The 19,733-nt window shown below is 37.2% G+C and overlaps 1 protein-coding gene across 1 annotated transcript in view; it reads left to right on the plus strand.

The window, feature by feature from the left end:
• LOC150097205 (lysosomal alpha-glucosidase-like) overlaps window positions 1-19,733 on the plus strand; it is a 228,191-nt gene that overhangs the window by 84,693 nt on the left and 123,765 nt on the right. The window contains exon 7 of the mRNA XM_090407621.1: window positions 15,903-16,013. Coding sequence (XP_090263747.1) covers window positions 15,903-16,013 — 111 coding nt within the window. The remainder of the gene's footprint in view (window positions 1-15,902; window positions 16,014-19,733) is intronic.

A 19,733-nucleotide genomic window follows, 5' to 3' on the forward strand; every position in this document is an offset into this window, starting at 1 on the left:
AAAAACGGGAAGGAGAAAAATATTTATGCATTGTAACTCACCATAGAAGTCAGCTGAGCAGGGGAAGCAGCAGAAGGATGTCAACTTGTCAGCAAAACACTTATTATATTATCACATACACATGCCAAATATTTATATATGTAAAGTATGTAATTTAACAAGTAATGTATGAATTTTTCAATTCATATCTCAATTCAACACTAGTTCCAACAAAAATTAATATTTTGAATTTAAAAACACATCACTTTAACACAGCAAAGTTACTTAAAAAGTTAAACTTAGTTTCTTTTATTACAACTGAGTTTTTGAAGATTTTAGTTAAGCTAGTGATTCTTTTGTTGCTGTTTTCTGTCTATTAGCTTATTAATTCTGGGATGAATTGATGCGATAGCAAAACTGAGACAGTCAGAAATTTGCAGGTGGTTCTTCTGTTTTGTTTTAAGCACAGTCATGGCAGAAAATGCAGTTTCACAAAGATTTGTGGTGGAAAAACAAAGAAGAAATCTCATTGCTATTTCATGTAAATTTGGATATTCCTTTTTCATTCTTATCCAGAATTTCGAATTACTCATAGAATTAAAAGTACTTTCCAGTCCTTTGTCTGATAATTCAATAAGTTGAAGGGTTTCTTCATGGAAAAGGGCTATTTCTTTGTGTTCAACAAAGGGGTTCACAATCCACATATTTTGCCTTTGGGGATCCTCATGTTTGGGATAATACTTTTCAAACAACATCTTCAAGTGTAAATAATATCTGAAACTGAATTCTGTGAATAGAAATCATCTACTTCCATAATATAATCTGAGTATGACTAAAACATTTCATTATTTCTTTCTACAATCATATTAAGCCAGAGTTTGAGTTTCTTTTTAAATGATTCAATCTTGTTCCAAGCATTAAATATTGTTGTATCTCGATCTTAAAGTTTTAAATTCAACTCGTTTATGTAAGAAAATATGTCGCTGAGATATGCTATCCTGGCTACCCATTTCTTATCCTGAAATAATGGGACAAGTGACTTTTCTTATCAATTAGAAAAGCTCAACTTCCTTCGAAGTTCATATAACCTCTTGAGAACTTTATCGCTGGACAGCCAACAAACTTCTGAACGGAAAAGAAGATTTTGATGATCAAAGTCCATTTCATCACACAGTGCTTTTAACAGTCTTGTATTTAAAGCACTGTTTTTTATATAATTAATAATTTTAAGAGATTGAGACAGGACTCCAGTAAGCTCAGGTGCCATTTTTTTGGAGGCCAGGTTTTGCCTATGAATGTAGCAATGCATTGACAATAAGTTACTGCCTGCCATATCCTTAATTTTAGTGACTAAACCTGAATTTCTACCTGTAAGACAGGCAGTACCGTCAGTACAAACTCCAACGCAATTTTCCATTTGAGACCCCTCTTCTATGAAATAATTTAAAACTTTGAAAATTTCATTGCTGGTAATGTGCATAGATAATTCAGAAACACTTAAAATGTCTTCCTTCATGTAACTTTCATCATGGTCAGTATATACAGTATATACATATTGTACAATATCGTAGAATGGGGAACTGGACAATGAGACTTATTTGTGCCTATGGTCCCACAGAAGGTTCTACTAAGGTAGAAGTGGAGGAATTTTTTGAGGCTTTAGAAAAAGCAACTGACACAATGAAAAAGGAAAAGTTGGTCCTTGTTGGGGATCTAAATAGTAGAGTAGGAAATGATTGTGAGACATACAAAAATATTTTGGGAAAATTTGGAGAAAAGAGCAAAGCTAATAATAATGGCAAATATCTGTTGGATTTCTGCTCAGGACATGGACTGGTTATTACTAACACCATGTTCCAACATAAAAATGTGCACAAATTCACATGGAGAGAAGAGGCAAGGAATAAGAAAAGTCTCATTGACTATGTTATTGTTGATAATGATGTTTTCTCCCTGGTGCAGGACACCAGAGTGTACAGAGGATTTGAAATTGGAAGTGATCACTATTTAGTCTTGAGCAGGATAAAATTGAATTTCATATTGAAAAGAATAACATGTAAGAAAGTTTTAAAGCGAATAAAAGTTGAGCAGCTCTCAGATGTGAACTGTAGACTAAAATACTGAAATATTATTGAAAAGAAAATGAAAGAGTTTGAGAACAGGAATCAAACCTTGGAGATTCAGTGGCAAACTCTGAAGGAAACATTGATTGATTCTGCCAGAGAGGCATGTGGTGAGGTTGTGTGCAAAGATAAAAAAATCAGAACTCCCTGGTGGACACAGGAAGTTAAAGAGGCAGTGAAGGAAAAGAAGAAAGCATATCAAAAGTTCCTGGCAAATAAGTCAGCTTTTACTCTTACAGAATACAGAGACAAATGTAAGAAAGCTAAACAGTGTGTAAAACTAGCTAAACAAAAGTCATGGGAGGACTTTGGCAAGAATATAGAAAATAAATATCAAGAAGGTGGCAAAATATTCTGGAGGTTGTTGAAGAAGCTTAGGAATGGAGGAAAGAGTGCTGTAAAAGGAATTAGAGATGATAAAGGTGAAATGAGAACAGGAGAAAAAGATATCCTTGAAGTATGGAGTAATTACTTTGAAAAACTGCTAAATGAAACAAGCAGTGATGACAGCACAATGGTAAAAAACACTCAACAGGCATATATCCATACTTGAAGTAGAAAAAGCCATCAAAGGCTTGAAATGTGGAAAGGCAGCAGGAGTAGATGATATTCGACCAGAAATGCTGAAGTATGGTGGTATAAGAGTCTTACAGTGGCTGCACTGCATAGTTCAGAAAGCCTGGACAGAGGGACGAATTCCCGATGATTGGAGTAGAGCTCTCATAGTACCCATATATAAAAAGGGAAATAAAACTGAATGTGAGAATTACAGAGGTATTTCCCTACTGAGTGTTCCTGGCAAGATCTATGCAAGTATACTTGAGAAACGGTTGAGAAGAATTGTGGAAGAAAAGCTTGGTGAAGAACAAGCTGGATTCAGGCCAAATAGAGGCTGTCAGGATCAGATCTTCACTTTACGACAAATAGTCGAGAAAGCATGGGAATATAACAAAGATCTGTATTTAAGTTTTGTTGATTTGGAAAAGGCATATGACAAGGTGCCAAGATAGAAGCTATTCAATACGCTGCAGTTATATGGTGTCAATGGGGCATTATATCAAGCAATACTTAGTCTTTATTTGAGTTGTGAGTCAGCAGTTAGAATTGAAGGAAGTACAGGAAGATGGTTTAATGTTAAATCTGGTGTGAGACAAGGATGTACATTATCCCCTCTGTTATTCATTATCTATATGGATCACATTATGAAGGAATGTGGTATTAAACCTGATATCAAAATTGGAGATGTTAATGTCAGCTCTTTGCTTTATGCGGATGATGATTTAGTTCTAAATAAATCCGCTACGAGTCTGCAAGATTCTCTGACTAAATTGAATAGCTGTTGTAATAGATATGGTATGAAGGTCAGCAATAAAAAGACAAAGACAATGAAAATAGGCAGAATCATTGAAAATGTCAACTGTGTTGTGAATGGAGAACCTGTGGAACGAGTAAAACATTTCAGCTACTTAGGCACAATTTTTACTGAAGATGGTAAACTAAATATAGAAATAGACAACAGAATCAGCAAAGCTGGTATCGTGGGAAGTCAATTGAATAAATTCATATGGAATAAGAAAGAAATTAGTCGGAACACTAAATTAGCTGTATACAAGACTGTGTTCAAACCAATTTTAACTTATGGATCTGAGAGCTGGGTCAGAAGTAAAACACTTGACCAAAGACTAGAGACCGCAGATATGAGAGTCCTGAGAAAGATTAGAGGCGTGAACAGATGGCATCAATGGCAATATCATATTAAAAATGAGGATATTAGGAAAGAACTTGACATTGTCAGCATCCAGGAATGCGTTAGCAGAGCTAATCTCAGATGGTATGGTCACTTAAATAGAATGGGAGAGGAAAGATTAGCAAAACAAGTGTTCTCTGCCAGGTTGGCAGGAAAACGACCCAGAGGAAGACCAAGATATAGGTGGATTGATACGGTACAAAGTGCCTTAGACGATAGAAATATAAGATCTGATAATGTTGGAGTCTTGACAAGTAACAGACTGATTTGGAGGAAAATTGTAGATAGGAAGTTAGTAATGATGTAATTTTTTTCATGTAGTACTATCATATCCTGTACACCCCCCTTGAGGGTACATGGCAGGAATTTGATGATGATGCTGATGATGACATATCGTACATACAGAAGTAAAATTATGTTGTTCTGAATATCTGTAGATTTGTCTAGTTGTAATGCAAACAATTCAGATTTTTTAATTTTTTCAGTGAGTTGCATTTCTGTCTTCTACTCTTATCAGATATCCCCCTTTCAGCTGTATCATTTGACAATGGAATGTCTTTCATTTTACTTGCCTCATACTGGCCTAATACTTCATTACAAGCAGCAATCAAAGACAGCTTAATGAGTTCTTTGCCAATGGAATACAGTTTTTTACATTTAGCTATCTGTAATGATATTAAATGGAATGCCATCAGAAGTGAAGTGTCAGTGGTTGAAGCTTGGGAAATAATTTTCTTTTCTATTTTAAGTGCATCTCTTTTATGCATAAAGAATTCAGTGGGTTTGTTGACTAGATCGGAATGTTTTGTGTTGAGATGTCAGGTAAGTCACAATGGCTTCATAGCTTCATTTCCCAGAACAGTAGCACAAATGACACATTGAGGTCATGGCAGTTGGTCAGTGTGAGGGCATTGTATGAAACCAAATTTTAAATAGCTGTTCATGTACTTACAAGTGAATGCAGACTTTTTCTGTGTGCTGGTAGTTTTCCCTTCCTTTTGTACATCCTGAAGATCGCTCTGTAGATTTGAGGTGGATGAATTGCTATTTGTTGAGTCACAAATACATTCAATAAGAGATTTCTTAACACCAAAATTAAACAAAGTCCCTTGTCTCTTATTCATATTAAAATTTAAATCTGTAGGCCTATACTTTTAAAAAAAAATCAGGGCACTCAGGTTTTGAAACAAGCGCTTACACACTGCAATGCGAACTTGTGAATAAACAGTATTCAGTATTACTAGATTTGACACCCAGGAAAAATTTTCTTTATTCTTCCTTGTTGATTGGTCACTGACATTTGCAACACAGATGTTATTTTGTTCAGTTTTGAGAACAGAGGATTATGCTGCCCATTGTTGTAATTGGCTTGCAGGCAATTTTTATGACCATCATAAGCAGTGGTATTCCCTTTCCCGAATGTTAAAAGATTTCAATGTCTGAAAATTCCTGATCATTAATGAATACTTCCATGTTTAAAAATACACGACTTGGTTGCTGAATTTGCTACACAAATGTTATTTAGGCATTCTGAGTCTGAGTTTTTTTTGACACATTCACAAATATTTATTCATGAAAAATGCTTAGAAAACCAAAATGACAAATTCCAGGAGAACCTCTTGTGACCCAGTATAATTGATGCCAGTGCTCAGCAGTTGAGAAACACTGTTCTAAGACACTTCTAACTGCATCCATCCCACTAGATCTTGATCATCCTCTTGGTCTTTTTCCTGAAATATTTTACTTAGTTTATAGGTTTTTCCTTATATCGATGTTCCTGCATATTTTCATAGTTTTTGGGTTTTTTATTACTGAATTTCATGCTAAATTTTTTTAATCAGTTAATCAGTTTAGTTATGCTATGCTCTTAACATTGAAATTTTGATGAACAGGAAACTGTCACCACCACTTTGATAATGAGGCAGGCTCAGAGGACACATCCCCCCCCCCAATGTTTGTGTATCTGTTGATACACAAATGTTTCCTGTTTGTGTAAATTGAATACATATCGTGATATATTCTTTGATTGTAACCAAATCTGTGTGGGGAAGGAAAGAAATGTGTTTGTTTCAGGATGTATTAGAAAACAATAATTAAGGAAAATGTTATATTTGAATTACCAAAAGGTGTAAATATGAGAACCCACATAAATTAAAGATTCCAAGAAATTATATTCTTGGTTTAATCCTTTATCATTTCTCGGTATCTTTATGGTATAACCAAGTGGAAGAACTTCCAACATGAGAACCCACATTGAGCCATGTGAGAATAGCAAATATGAGGGCAAGAAAAACAGGTGTGAATAGAAATAATTTCATTACTGGCAAATAAATTATTAATTTACAGTTGTCCTATAAGTTGCTGGATTGGAGCAAATTACACGTGTTCCTATAAAATACAAGACATGCATGTTTGCATTTATGATAGACATATAAGTAAAGGAAAAGAGAATTTGTTTGCAAAATAGTGGCTGTATTATTGGTAGCTCAGTGAATAACTCAAGGGATAGGGTTATGCAGTGAACTATAATAATGTTGATTAGATGATTTAGCTAGTTATGAGAAGAATACATGTGGATTGATAGAGCAGCAAATCATATTGTACAATTTGTTATGCATATTTATTTATTTCTGTGTTTTTATATTTTGTTTTGTTTTCTAATAATTTCCTTTTATTCACTAATGATCGTTATACACTTTTTACATAGCAATATATATACTGTGTGTGTGTGTATGTATGTATATACAGGGTGTCCCAAAATTCATGCAAGAAGTAATTTTGATAGAAAACACAGGTTTTTAATTAAAAATTGTAATTTCTTATTGATTCATAAAGTATACAGTATAGGGTTATGCATGGAATAGCATATCGGGTAAATGGCCTCCACAGCTTTGCTGGCACATACGCACTCACTCTTTTGTCGAAATTTTCCATGACCGTTTTGCATAAATGTGACTGAATTTCGTTGATACAGCGCTCAATTTCCTCCTTCAAGGTGTGGGTGGTCGTGGGCTTGTTGGCATAAACCTTAGACTTCAAAAAACCCCAAAGAAAAAAGTCCAACAGCGTTAAGTCACATGATCTGGGCAGCCAATTCTGATCACCAAAACGGGAAATTAGACAACCAGGAAATGACTCATGCAGTAATTGAATTGTTTCTCGGGCTGTATGGCATGTGGCACCGTCTTGTTGAAACCACATGTCGTCCACATCCATATCTTGCAATTTAGGCACAAAAACTGGATTATCATGTCGCGATAGCGAGGACCATTAACTGTTATTGCCTTACCAGCCGCATTTTCAAAGAAGAATGGACTGATGATGATGCCTCCAGCCCAAAATCCGCACCAAACAGTGACACGTTGTGGATGCATTTGTTTCTCAACAATCACTCATGGATTTTCCGAACCCCAAATGTGACAATTTTGTCGATTAATGAAGCCATCAAGATGAAAATGAGCCTCATCGCTGAAGATGATTTTGTTTGAAAAATAAGCATCCACTTGTTGTTGTTCCATAATCCATTCAACGAACTCTCTTCGCTGTTTGTGGTCAGTAGGCTTCAGTTCTTGAGTCAATTGAACTTTGTAAGCATAAAGATGCAAATCTTTCGTGAGAATACGCTGTAGAGAGCTTCTCGAAATGCCCAATTCAAGACCACGGTGCTGAATTGATGTTCCTGGACTCTCAGCAACACTCTCACGAACTGCTTCGATGTTTTCTGTTGAATGACTTGTTGAAGGACGGCTAGAGTGTATAAGATCACTAATTGATCCAGTTTCCTTGAATTTTTTAATTAATCTTTTCACAGTTGATGAAGTTAAATCACTATTCCGACCATATTTTGTACGAAAATTGCGAACTGTAGCTCCCAAACCTTCATTATTTTTAAAATATTGCTCAACAATGAAAATGCGTTGTTCTTTCGTGTAGCGCTCCATTTTTAATAACCCTGAACTGTCAGCTGTCACGCTGTCTTATTTTTTCTCGTTGGCAACACTTTACTGCACAAATGGCTCTAAATTTAAATCTTGCGTGAATTTTGGGACACCCTGTATATTTATTGTTTTTGTGCCAAATAAACTATAAAACGAAACCAATACACACACACGCACTACTTGGAAAGAGGTCAACAGACACCCCATCCGGCATGCGATCTCGTCATGTTGTACCATCATATGCATTTGTGGTTTAAGCCAATAGAGATACAATTTGGTGGTTTAAGTTCCAAATTGCCAGCCCATCCTCGTTTGTTCAGTACCTAGTGGATACCTTCTAATAGGGTGCACCACATGAAGGTTAAGTTGGACACTAGGTTCAGTTATTTGACTTTGACTCTTCAGCGATACCTGTCCTGACAACCTCTTTCAAATTTTCAGTTGCAGAAAATGCATAGTTAATGCACACGTTGTTTCCATAGTTGTTCATCGTTCTGTAAACATGCCCCAAGGAATAGTGTCATCAATGCCTTAATTGAGAAGTTCCACTGTACCAGCAGTGTTCTGTCACAATGCAAAGGGCATTCGGGGAGACCACAAAGTGTTAAGACAAATGAGAATGACGGTGTTGTATTGTTGTTGGATCAAGTGTTTCATCTCTGAAATGCAGTCAGCACTGAACAGTGGTAAAACTTGGGATATCGAGGTGGTGTCTACAGAGAATCCTTGAAGAGCTGGGGGTCTTTTCACATGTCATTCAGCTGAGTCAGTGTTTAACAGCAATGGATTACGCTTCATAGTGAGAATACTATTCACGCATACTGTCCAATGTCTATGAAGGTCCATCCTTCCTCCATAATGTCTAGTTCTTGAAAGAAGTGCATTTCCATCTAAGCTATCATGTAAACAGATTAACCTACATATTTCTTGGTTTCTGCAGACTTGAATTTGTCCAAGAAAAACCTCTTCACAGTGAGAAGGCCATCACATGGTGTGTGTGTGGTTCCTGCCCGGCATAATTGGGCCCTATTTCATTGAAGAGGATGTTGTAACTGGGACTTTGAATAACAAATGCTACATCGAGAATGTGTTGGTTCCGTTCACCCTTTGCATGTGATGTGTCATGCAAAAAACATTCCATTTCATGCACAGAGAAGGTCATCACATGGTGTGTGGTTCCTGCCCGAGCATAATTGGGCCCTATTTCATTGAAGAGGATGTTGTAACTGGGACTTTGAATAACAAATGCTACATCGAGAATGTGTTGGTTCCGTTCACCCTTTGCATGTGTCATGCAAAAAACATTCCATTTCATGCACAGGATGGAGGCAACCTGTTACACATCACATGGTTCTAGAGACTATTTATCAGAACTCTTCCCAGGAAGGCTCATTTAGAGGTTCACAGAATTTCCGTATCCTTAACGTTTTCCTGACCTCACATCACCCGATGCCTTCATGTGGGGTATGTTGAAGGAATGAGTATTCCACCATTACCTGCCTTCAAACCCTGATGAACTAAGGGGATAAAATTACATGTTATATCCAACAAATGTCCGAACCTTTGTTGTTCAAGATGAGAGAGAACCTTCACATGCAATACAAAATCAGTCTTGAAAGACAAGGTGCTTCTTTCAAGCACATAATCTATCGTAGTTAATGCATTTCAACCAAGATTCCTCTGATGTGGATGTATGTATCATCATATGTAGACATATTTCTTTGTAAATAAACCTGTTTGTAGTTATTCAGAACTGTTTTTTTTTCTCCCGTACTATATCTGTAATGTTGAAATATACTTTTTTTTTCTGGATATTTTATGTTGCTGTTGTCACTGTATAAACACAGCACAGTAAAAATACTTCCAAAATTGTTATTCACATTCAGAGTATTCTTTTCTTCAATTATTTGATCCTTTTATGGTTATTACACTTTCTTCCATTATAAGTGATGGCTAGTTCATGTTCTGAAGAGTAATCCAGCAAGTACTTAACCATTACCTTTTCTCTTATCTCAGACCATTTCTGTATGTCTTGTATTCACTTTCTTCTCTGCTATTTAGATCTCCAACAAGGGCCAACTTTTGTCTGTCAGATGCTTCTCTAATGACTCAAATTCCTCCATTTCTTCCTTAGTTGAACCTTCTGTGGGACTGTAAGCATAAATAAGTCTCATTATCCAGTTACTCATTTTAATGTTTGCCCTCGTCACTCTACTTGATATTGTCTGCCATTCAAGAAGATTTTCCTGTTTAGTGTGGAGAACTATAGCTACCTCCTTTGTTTTCCTGATCATTATCAACTGAATATAACACCTTTTAATGATTATTATTTATCTCACTTGTTTTTGTCTTCTTTTTCACTAATACCTGTCATGTCAACTTGGTAACTCTCTAATTCCTCGATCAATTCCACTTCTTTTTCTGTTGATATTTCTTGGGTTGGTGGTGCCTGTCATGAATCTGCTGCTGATGTTACATAGGCGTTTCTAAAATATTTGAATGTTATCATTTGATAGTTATCACTCTTTGTCACACAACAGTGTGCTTTAAAGAGTTGCAGTCATCAGTTATTGGTCACTATTAAAATGTAAGTATTGCCTAAGTGAAATTCTCTAGTAAAATTATTGTCGAGTTAATTAATTAATACAATCAGTTCTCACTATAGTATTTTTTTTTTTTTTTATGTTGGACCCATATACAGGAGGTTGTCTGGTCAACCTATAGTACGTTAGTACCATATATGGGTGGTGGGTTGCGAAAAAAGAAACTTGTTTACATTTGATTTGAATGCCTGTATGTTGTATTCCTTGGGAAATACGTCTGGGGAAAGACTGTTCCACAGTACTGCAATAGCAGGGATGAATAAGGAGGAAAAGAAACTTGTTCTGTGGGTTTCGAGGTGTACTGTGAAAGGATGTTGGGTGGCAGCTGTATGTGTTCCAATGGGCTTAGCACGGTGGGGGAATTATTGATGCTGTTTCAGATGAACATTTCCCATGGAAATATTTATGGAATATACAGATTGCAGAGACCAAGCATCTATGTGAAAGTGGGGGGAGTGAGTTGGTGAGGGATGGGTCATTTATTAGTCTTATTGCTCTCCTCTGTATTGAGTCAAGCATTTTGAGGGAGCTTTTTGGAACCTCACTCCAGATGTGAGAGCAGTATTCGAGAGCTGGGCAGATTTGTGACTTGTATAGTGTTAACAGCTGTTTAGAGGTGAAGTAGCGTTTTGAGCAAAAGAGAAAACATTTTTTTTTTGGAAGCTGAGGATGCAATGGTTGCGATGTGTTTATGCTAGGAAAGGCTTGATGTCAAGGTAATTCTGAGAAGAGAAATTTCACCTTGTCTGAGAATTTGAGTGTTATCGAAAACAATGCTGAGGGAAAAATAATTCTTTTTTGTGAGAAATAAAAAAAAAAGAACTATTTTTCCCCCAGCAGGGTTTTACTAGTGTTGAAGTTGACAAGGCTATCTGAGCCCCATTGGAGGATGGCTTGGAGGTCGAAATTAAGGGCAGTGGTGGTTGATGTTCTGTGGGTTGAGGTGAGTTGTGTAGAGTAGGGTTTGTCAAATGAAAGGGAGGAATGTAATGTGCTGTCATCTGCAAAACTGTGTATTGGGTTAGAGGTCAACTGAAGTAGGTTATTGATATATAGAAGGAAGAGGATCGGTGAGAAAACTGAACCTTGTGGGACCACAGCATTAGTTGGATGGTGAGAGGATAGGGAGCTGTCTACCATCACACATGGTGAGCATCCAAACAGGAAGCTGGCAATCCATCTGCAGAAGTCCTGGGGCAGGCCAAATGATGGGAGTTTGCTTAGTAAACCTTTGTGCCAGACTTGGTCAAAGGCTTTGGAGATATTAAGTGCAACTACTATTCACTGAATTTCTCCATGGTGTTTGTCCAGTGATGGATGATGTATGAGAGTAGATCTCCTGTTGAACGGCTTTGACGCAATCTGCACTGGTGGTCACTTAATAGCCTTCAAGATCGATTAGGAGTTGAGAGTTGATGACCTTCTCCATTACTTTAGACAGGACTGAAGTGAGTGAGATAGGGCAGTAGTTAGATGGCAGTGATTTGTCGCCCTTTTTAGGAATGGGTTGAATATAGCCAGTTTACAGGCTTTGGGATATATATACTAGTGGAGTAAGAGAGTGTGTACAGGTGACATAGGATAGGAGTCACTTCTGATGCACAAACCTTCAGGATAATTGGAGAAATGCCGTCAGTGCTAGGAGACTTTTTTAGACAACAGGTTTGTGATGTCTTTTTGGAAAAAGGATACGGGGGGGGGCATTGTATGTTGGGCAGTTGAAATGACTGGAGGGCATTTGGCATTGTCAGTTATGTGTGTATTGGAGGCAAAGTGTGATGCCAGGAGATTAGCTTTTTCTATGGGTGATGTTGCAATTGAGCCATCTGGGTATGATAGAGGTGGGAATAGTGTAGGGCAAAAGTTACGGCCAATTGCTTTTGCAAGAGACCAAAAGGCATGGCTGCCATTTGGATAGACTGCAAGCTTCCTGCTTTTGGCCCATTCAAATTCTGTTTTGGAAGTATTGATAATTTTCTTGCATTTGTCACGGGCTTCAGTATAGGCATTGAATGAGGATGGGGTTCTTGATTTGAGCCAGTTGTAGTATGCATGATTTTTCATTTGTACAGCTTTTTGCACATTTTTTGGAGAATCAGGGGATGGCAGGTGTGAGTAGTGTGGGGAATATGTTTTCATGCCAGTGAGGATCACTTTGGTGATGCGTTCAGTGCATATGTTTGGACTGGAAGACCAGAAACAGTAGTCTAACCATGGGAATGAAGCATAGTAGTCTCGGAGACTGTCCCATTTGGCACTGTTATAATGCCAAACTACTCTTGTGTGGGAGTGACTGTGTAAGCATTGTTGCATGTGGGAGGAGATGAGCACTAAGTTGTGGTCAGAATTGCCCAGGGGGACTCACTACATTCACTGAATATTTGGAGGGCTCATTAGTTAGGAAGAGATCTAGGGTATTTGGGGAGTGGTTTGGGTTATCTGGTATTCTGGTTGGTTTTTGAACAATTTGTGTGAGGTCAATAGTGACTGCAAATGTTTCAGCATCTCTGCCTGCAGGATCTGTATAACTGGAAGAGGAAAGCCAATTGGTGCTATGGACATTGAAATCACCCAGGAATTTCGCTGTTAGGAGAGTGCTACTGGAGAAAATCAACTTTTAAGGAGAGGAAATGAAAGAGCTCAGAGTGATTGGTGGTATTAGGAGAGCAATAGAGACAGCAGATGAAGTTGACTGAGTGGGGGAGGGATATCTTCAGCCAAAGAAGGTCAAAATCAGGTGATTCTAAGTTAGTTGATCTCTGGCAGGGTATGTCAGAGCAGATATATGCACAGACTGCCACCCTTGGGTTAAAAGGAGTTAAATAGTGTATAGTTAGGAAGGTTGAGATGAATAGTGCTGGAGGAAGGTGAGATTTGAGTTTCTGTTAAAAAGAGTAGGTTGGGTTTGGTGGACTGCAGATGGTAGTGGATGCTATTGAGGTTGGAGTTGAGGCCAACTAGTGGCGACTGGCTGCTAGTGGCGTCACTTGGTTTTTGTACTAGTTTGGATTGTTTGTAGTCTATCACCCAACTGTTGTCTCCATTTTGGCGTTTTTCTTCTGGTTGTCTTCGGAGTTGGCGACTTTGCTCTCTCTCTGGGCAAAGATTGAATCATGTCGAGAATGTATGCACGACTGGGGGGCAAGTGTCCTTTAGCTTGTTGTTTATCGCTGTTATAAATTTGGTTGTGTTTATTGGTCTGTCGCAGGTCACTTTCACGAGATGTGGAAAGTTTGTTCCGTTCTTTGTTTTGTATTATGGGTCTGATACGATAGCATTCGACAATATTTCTGGGATCGAAATTGCATTCTCCTGCAAGTTTTCCGACGTCCTCTTTTAAGGATTTTCTGTTTTCTGTCGGAAAGTTCAGGATAACAGCGTTGAGTTTTCTATTTTCGGCCTCCAGCGATGATGTGTACCGATGATGTGATTAGTTCACGAAGTTCGTTAGCAGGCAAGGGTGCCCTTGCGGTTGGGCTCTGGTCGTTGATCGTCTCGAGCTTAGTTTCCAACTTTCTGATTTTGGAGGAGAAGGTATCGATCACGGTATTAAGCTGTTGCTTGAGGTTATTGACTCTTTTGCCTAGGTTTAGTATTTGTTTTACGGAAGGGAGGCACATCGTACAGAAGTAGGGCTGGTTTAGATCGGTAAAAAGCTTGTGCGGTGATTCATTTATTTTCGTGCAGGAAATATGTAGCCATTTGCAACAGAAATTGCACAATATACCTTTTTTCCTCCCCTTTCTTTGACTTCGGTTTCACAGCTGCAGCACTTTGTAATGTCATTCGGTTTGTTGGTGATCAGTGACGCTACGCTGATGGGACTCTAAGTAATCTTCCATTGTTGTCCTTTATTGCCACCATCTTTACATCACACAGTAGGCATAGTGCTTTCACATATCTGTTTTTTAGTTGTAAAATATAGCAGATTTAATGGACTATGGGTACTTACGAACTGTAGTGAAGTAATCAGCTGCTTAGTACCTTCTGTTACTTTTCCGTTTGCTGCTTTTTTGCACAAAAAACACAATTACGATAAAATGTGGGAGCACAAATTTAACATTACTTATTCGCAGGCGCCACCTGTAGTAACTATAGTATGCACCATTGTAGTGAAGAGTGAGTGTCATACTTGAGGGAATTCATTTTAACAAACTCTCCACTCTAAGAAACCACTTTTGATCCCTATTAGTTATCTGTAGTGAAAACTGATGATATCCTACAAATTGCACACTGAACTAAAACAAACGATTGGAATCAGCCTGGATGTTTTGCACTAGTCTTAAAAGCAGAGATAACTACTCTGCTTTTAAGGAACTAGGAAATGTATACTTATTTTCGCTTTTGCAAATTGTGAGGCACTTGTGCATTTATTAACTGAAAAGCAGCATCCAGAGCATGGCAGACCATGTTCTTGGAATGAAGACAGCTGTGATGCAAAGAAGTTGCTATAAATCTTAGAGAGTGCTTTTAGAATCTGCATCAGCTATGAAGAACTCTCCTAACTTCAACAAGTATAGCTGCATTCATTTGTCAAAGATCTTGGAGACTGTCATTCTAACACCACATTTAGCCCGACTCCTCTGAATTAGCTTTGCTTTTATTTGGCTCCTGGAGGGCTCTTTGTTAGGATATTGGTTTCTTTTCCTATACAATTTGAATTGCTATAATCTAATTGAATGCTGTATGTTTAACACATTTGTAGTTTATGCTATAAAGATGTTGGTTAGAAATCCTTTGAAATATTAGTAAGTTCAAAAAAAAATTTGCTTTCCTCTGGAGTGTTTATTCTGTGAAGCACTTTATGAAATAATAATTATGTAATCCACTCTAGAGATTATATATTCTACTTTTCTAAGCCATTTTAGGCCTCCAGTAAGTGCTGCCTTGAAAATCATCTATCTCTCAATGATATTCATAAGCACCCATATTACAGTAGGAATTCAAATTCACAGCCAACCATTACTATTATTATTATTACTCGACACCTCCAGGAAGTCGATTCATTGTGGGAGGGCACACTACTCTATTTCGCTAAATACATCTCATCCTCTCTATCTATGACACTACTGCCCTTAAAGGCCATCTACCACCTATCATTGCCAAGAACAGTATTTTTTGTCTGTAAATTGTGTGTGTTCTGAAGGCTGATTTGTCTGTGTGTGGGTGAGAAACCCGAGTTTCTGGGAGAAAAACTCTGCTACCATGGCAGATCAGCTAACTCACCTTCAATTGAAAAAGCCCTTATAAGGATTCCCTTGTCTCGGCGAGAATCGAACCCAGGTCTTTTCTAATTGAAGGGCACAATGTTCTGCTATTCTTCCAATTGCGCTACAGCAGTTAACCAAGCCTTCATTATAATCACTAAATTACATATGGTAAAACGTTTTTTGAATTTTGTTGAACTACAAATTTCTTCTTTAATATGAAAAATTATATACAATATCAGTAGAAAGTATAATAAGGCAATTGTTCTTTCATTTGTATATTCTGTAAACAAATTTATTTATAGGATCCAGGAATAAGTAATGCTGAAACCCCTGGTACTTATCCTCCATTTGATGATGGCATTGCAATGGATATATTTGTTAAAAATATAACAGGAGAACTGTTTGTTGGTAAGGTAAGTTACTATTAATAGTTATACTTTTTGTTCATATATAAATGCTCACCAGAGTGAGCATGTGCATTTATAACTGAAATTGTTTATTACAGTGAATTTGTTATAGTTTACTAAAGTGCACTTCCAGGAAATAAATATCCAAGAAGGTATTGGCATTCACTTGAATAACTATTTTCTTGGATTTATCTCACACCAAACTTTAGTAGGGTCTGTTTCGATTGCAATCTCCCCCCCCCCCCCCCCCGTCTACCTCTATGCATTCCAGAACTTGAAATATTGGTAACTGGCAGTGATGAAGTATTTTAAAATTTGAAAAGCTTAACGCTAACTACCTTCTGGAGTCTGGATGTCTAGAGTAATTTAAATGAAACGAGCAGTGACAGAATAGTAAAAAATTTTCATGGAGTTAAAAATACTTAGAGTAGAGAAAGCCATTAAACTTCATCATCAAATTCCTGACATGTACCCTCAAGGTTTGTACAGGAAATGATAGTACTACATGAACAATTTACATCATTACTAACTTCCCATCTACAGTTTTCCTCCAAATCAGTCTGTTACTTGTCAAGACTCCAACATTATCTGATCTTATATTTCTATCGTCTAAGGCACTTTGTACCGTATCACTCCATCTATATCTTGGTCTTCCTCTGGGTCGTTTTGCTGCCAACCTGGCAGAGAACACTTCTTTTGCTAATCTTTCCTCGCCCATTCTGTTTAAGTAACCATACCATCTGAGATTAGCTCTGTTAACGCATTCCTGAATGCTGACAATGTCAAGTTCTATCCTAATATCCTTGTTTTTAATATGATATTTCCATTGATGCCATCTGTTCATGCCTCTAATCTTTCTCAGGACTCTCATATCTGTAGTCTTTAGTCAAGTGTTTTACTTCTGACCCAGCTCTCAGATCCATAAGTTAAAACTGGTTTCAACACTGTCTTATATACAGCTAATTTAGTGTTCCAATTAATTTCTCTCTTATTCCATAAGAATTTATTTATTTGACTTCCTACCATACCAGCTTTGTTGATTCTGTTGTCTATTTCCATATTTAATTTACCATCTTCACTAAAAATTGTGCCTAAGTAGCTGAAATGTTTTACTTGTTCCGAAGGTTTTCCGTTCACAAAACAGTTGACATTTTCAACGATTGTACCTATTTTCATTGTCTTTGTCTTTTTATTTTAAGTCCTCCCATGACTTTTGTTTAGCTAGTTTTACACAGTGTTTAGCTTTCTTTCATTTGTCTCTGTATTCTCGAAGAGCACAAGCTGACTTATTTGCCAGGAACTTTTGATATGCTTTCTTCTTTTCCTTCACTGCCTCTTTAACTTCCTGTGACCACCATGGAGTTCTGATTTTTTTTATCCTTGCAGACAACTTCACCACATGATTCTTTAGCTGAATCAATCAGGGCTTTCTTCAAGGCTTGCCACCGCGTCTGTTAACGCATTTCTGAATGCTGACAATGTCAAGTTCTATCCTAATATCCTTGTTTTTAATATGATATTGCCATTGATGCCATCTGTTCATGCCTCTAATCTTTCTCAGGACTCTCATATCTGTAGTCTTTGGTCAAGTGTTTTACTTCTGACCCAGCCCTCAGATTCATAAGTTAAAACTGGTTTGAACACTGTCTTGTATACAGCTAATTTAGTGTTCCGACTAATTTCTCTCTTATTCCATATGAATTTATTCAATTGAATTCCTACCATACCAGCTTTGTTGATTCTGTTGTCTATTTCCATATTTAATTTACCATCTTCACTAAAAATTGTGCCTAAGTAGCTGAAATGTTTTACTTGTTCCAAAGGTTTTCCGTTCACAAAACAGTTGACATTTTCAACGATTGTACCTATTTTCATTGTCTTTGTCTTTTTATTTTAAGTCCTCCCATGACTTTTGTTTAGCTAGTTTTACATAGTGTTTAGCTTTCTTTCATTTGTCTCTGTATTCTCGAAGAGCACAAGCTGACTTATTTGCCAGGAACTTTTGATATGCTTTCTTCTTTTCCTTCACTGCCTCTTTAACTTCCTGTGACCACCATGGAGTTCTGATTTTTTTTATCCTTGCAGACAACTTCACCACATGATTCTCTAGCTGAATCAATCAGGGCTTTCTTCAAGGCTTGCCACTGTATCTCCAAGGTTTGGTTCCTGTTCTCAAACTCTTTCATTTTTCCTTCAATAATCTTTGTGTATTTTAGTATACTGTTCACATCTGAGAGCTGCTCAACTTTTATTCACTTTAAAACTTTCTTACATGTTATTCTTTTCAATATGAAATTCAGTTTTATCCTGCTCAAGACTAAATAGTGATCACTTCCAATTTCAAATCCTCTGTACACTCTGGTGTCCTGCACCAGGGAGAAAACATCACTATCAACAATAACATAGTCAATGAGACTTTTCTTATTCCTTGCCTCTTCTCTCCATGTGAATTTGTGCACATTTTTATGTTGGTACATGGTGTTAGTAACAACCAGTCCATGTCCCGAGCAGAAATCCCACAGGTATTTGCCATTATTATTAGCTTTGCCCTTTTCTCCAAATTTTCCCAAAATATTTTTGTATGTCTGACAATCATTTCCTACTCTGCTATTTAGATCCCCAACAAGGACCAAATTTTCCTTTTTCATTGTGTCAGCTGCTTTCTCTAAAGCATCAAAAAATTCCTCCACTTCTACCTTAGTAAAAACCTTCTGTGGGACCATTTGCACAAATAAGTCTCATTGTCCAGTTCCCCATTCTGATATTTGCCCACATCACTCTACTTGAGACTGCCTGCCATTCAAGAATATTAGCATTGTATTTTGTGTTGAATACTATGGCTACTTCTTCTTTTCCTTGATTGTCATTTCCTGAATATAACATTTTGTATTTATTGCTCAGAAAGATTTCACCAGTTTTTGTCTTTTTTGTTTCTGTCACCCCTATTATTTCGATCTGGTACTTATCTAATCTGTCAGCTAGCTTCATTTCTTTGCCATTCAGACTTCTTATGTTGATAGTAGTGATCTTTAACTCTGGTGATGTTGAGTTAGGTGTGCTTTCAGATTTGTTTCAGTAGCTGAATTTTTGCTGTTCACCTGATTCCCTGGCGAAAACAGTGAGGACCCTTGTTTAACGAGGCGACACCCCAGCGGGCATGAAATTTTGTCATGTAGTACCATCATTTTGTACATTGGTTTAAGCCAATAAGAATACAATTTGGTTGGCCAAATCCCAAATTGCCAGCCCATCCTTATTCGTTCAGTATCCATGTAGATTCCCAACAGGGTGCACCACGAGAAGGGGAGGATTGGATATTACGTCAGAAGCCCTGGTCGGTTCTCCACATTCCTTTAAAGGCTATGTGGAGGTCTCCTCTCAGTTATACAGCCATCACATTTGTAAACTTGAAATGTGGAAGGGCAACTGGAGTAGATTGTAGTCTATAAGTATATGCATACAGATGTTCTAGTGTTTTTGTTTCAATATTCAGTTTCAAATACCATTTTCAGTAGTTAGTGCATTTATATTGTGAGAACTGTATGATTAAGTGCTTGTTTTTTGTGTGTATATATATGTGTGTGTGTGGTGTGTGTGTGTGTGTGTGTGTGTGTGATGAATGTGCATTGTTTATGCTTGCATGTAGCATTAACATTTTATGAAGAGTGTATAATATATGTATTATAGTTTAAAGTTTAGTTATGTTTAAAATATGTAAGTTAAAAG

This window comes from Typopeltis vanoorti, chromosome 17 (genome assembly GCF_054136105.1).
Source record: "Typopeltis vanoorti isolate ZY-2024b chromosome 17, IOZ_Tvanoo_1.0, whole genome shotgun sequence".
Classification (NCBI taxonomy): Eukaryota; Metazoa; Arthropoda; class Arachnida; order Uropygi; family Thelyphonidae; genus Typopeltis; species Typopeltis vanoorti.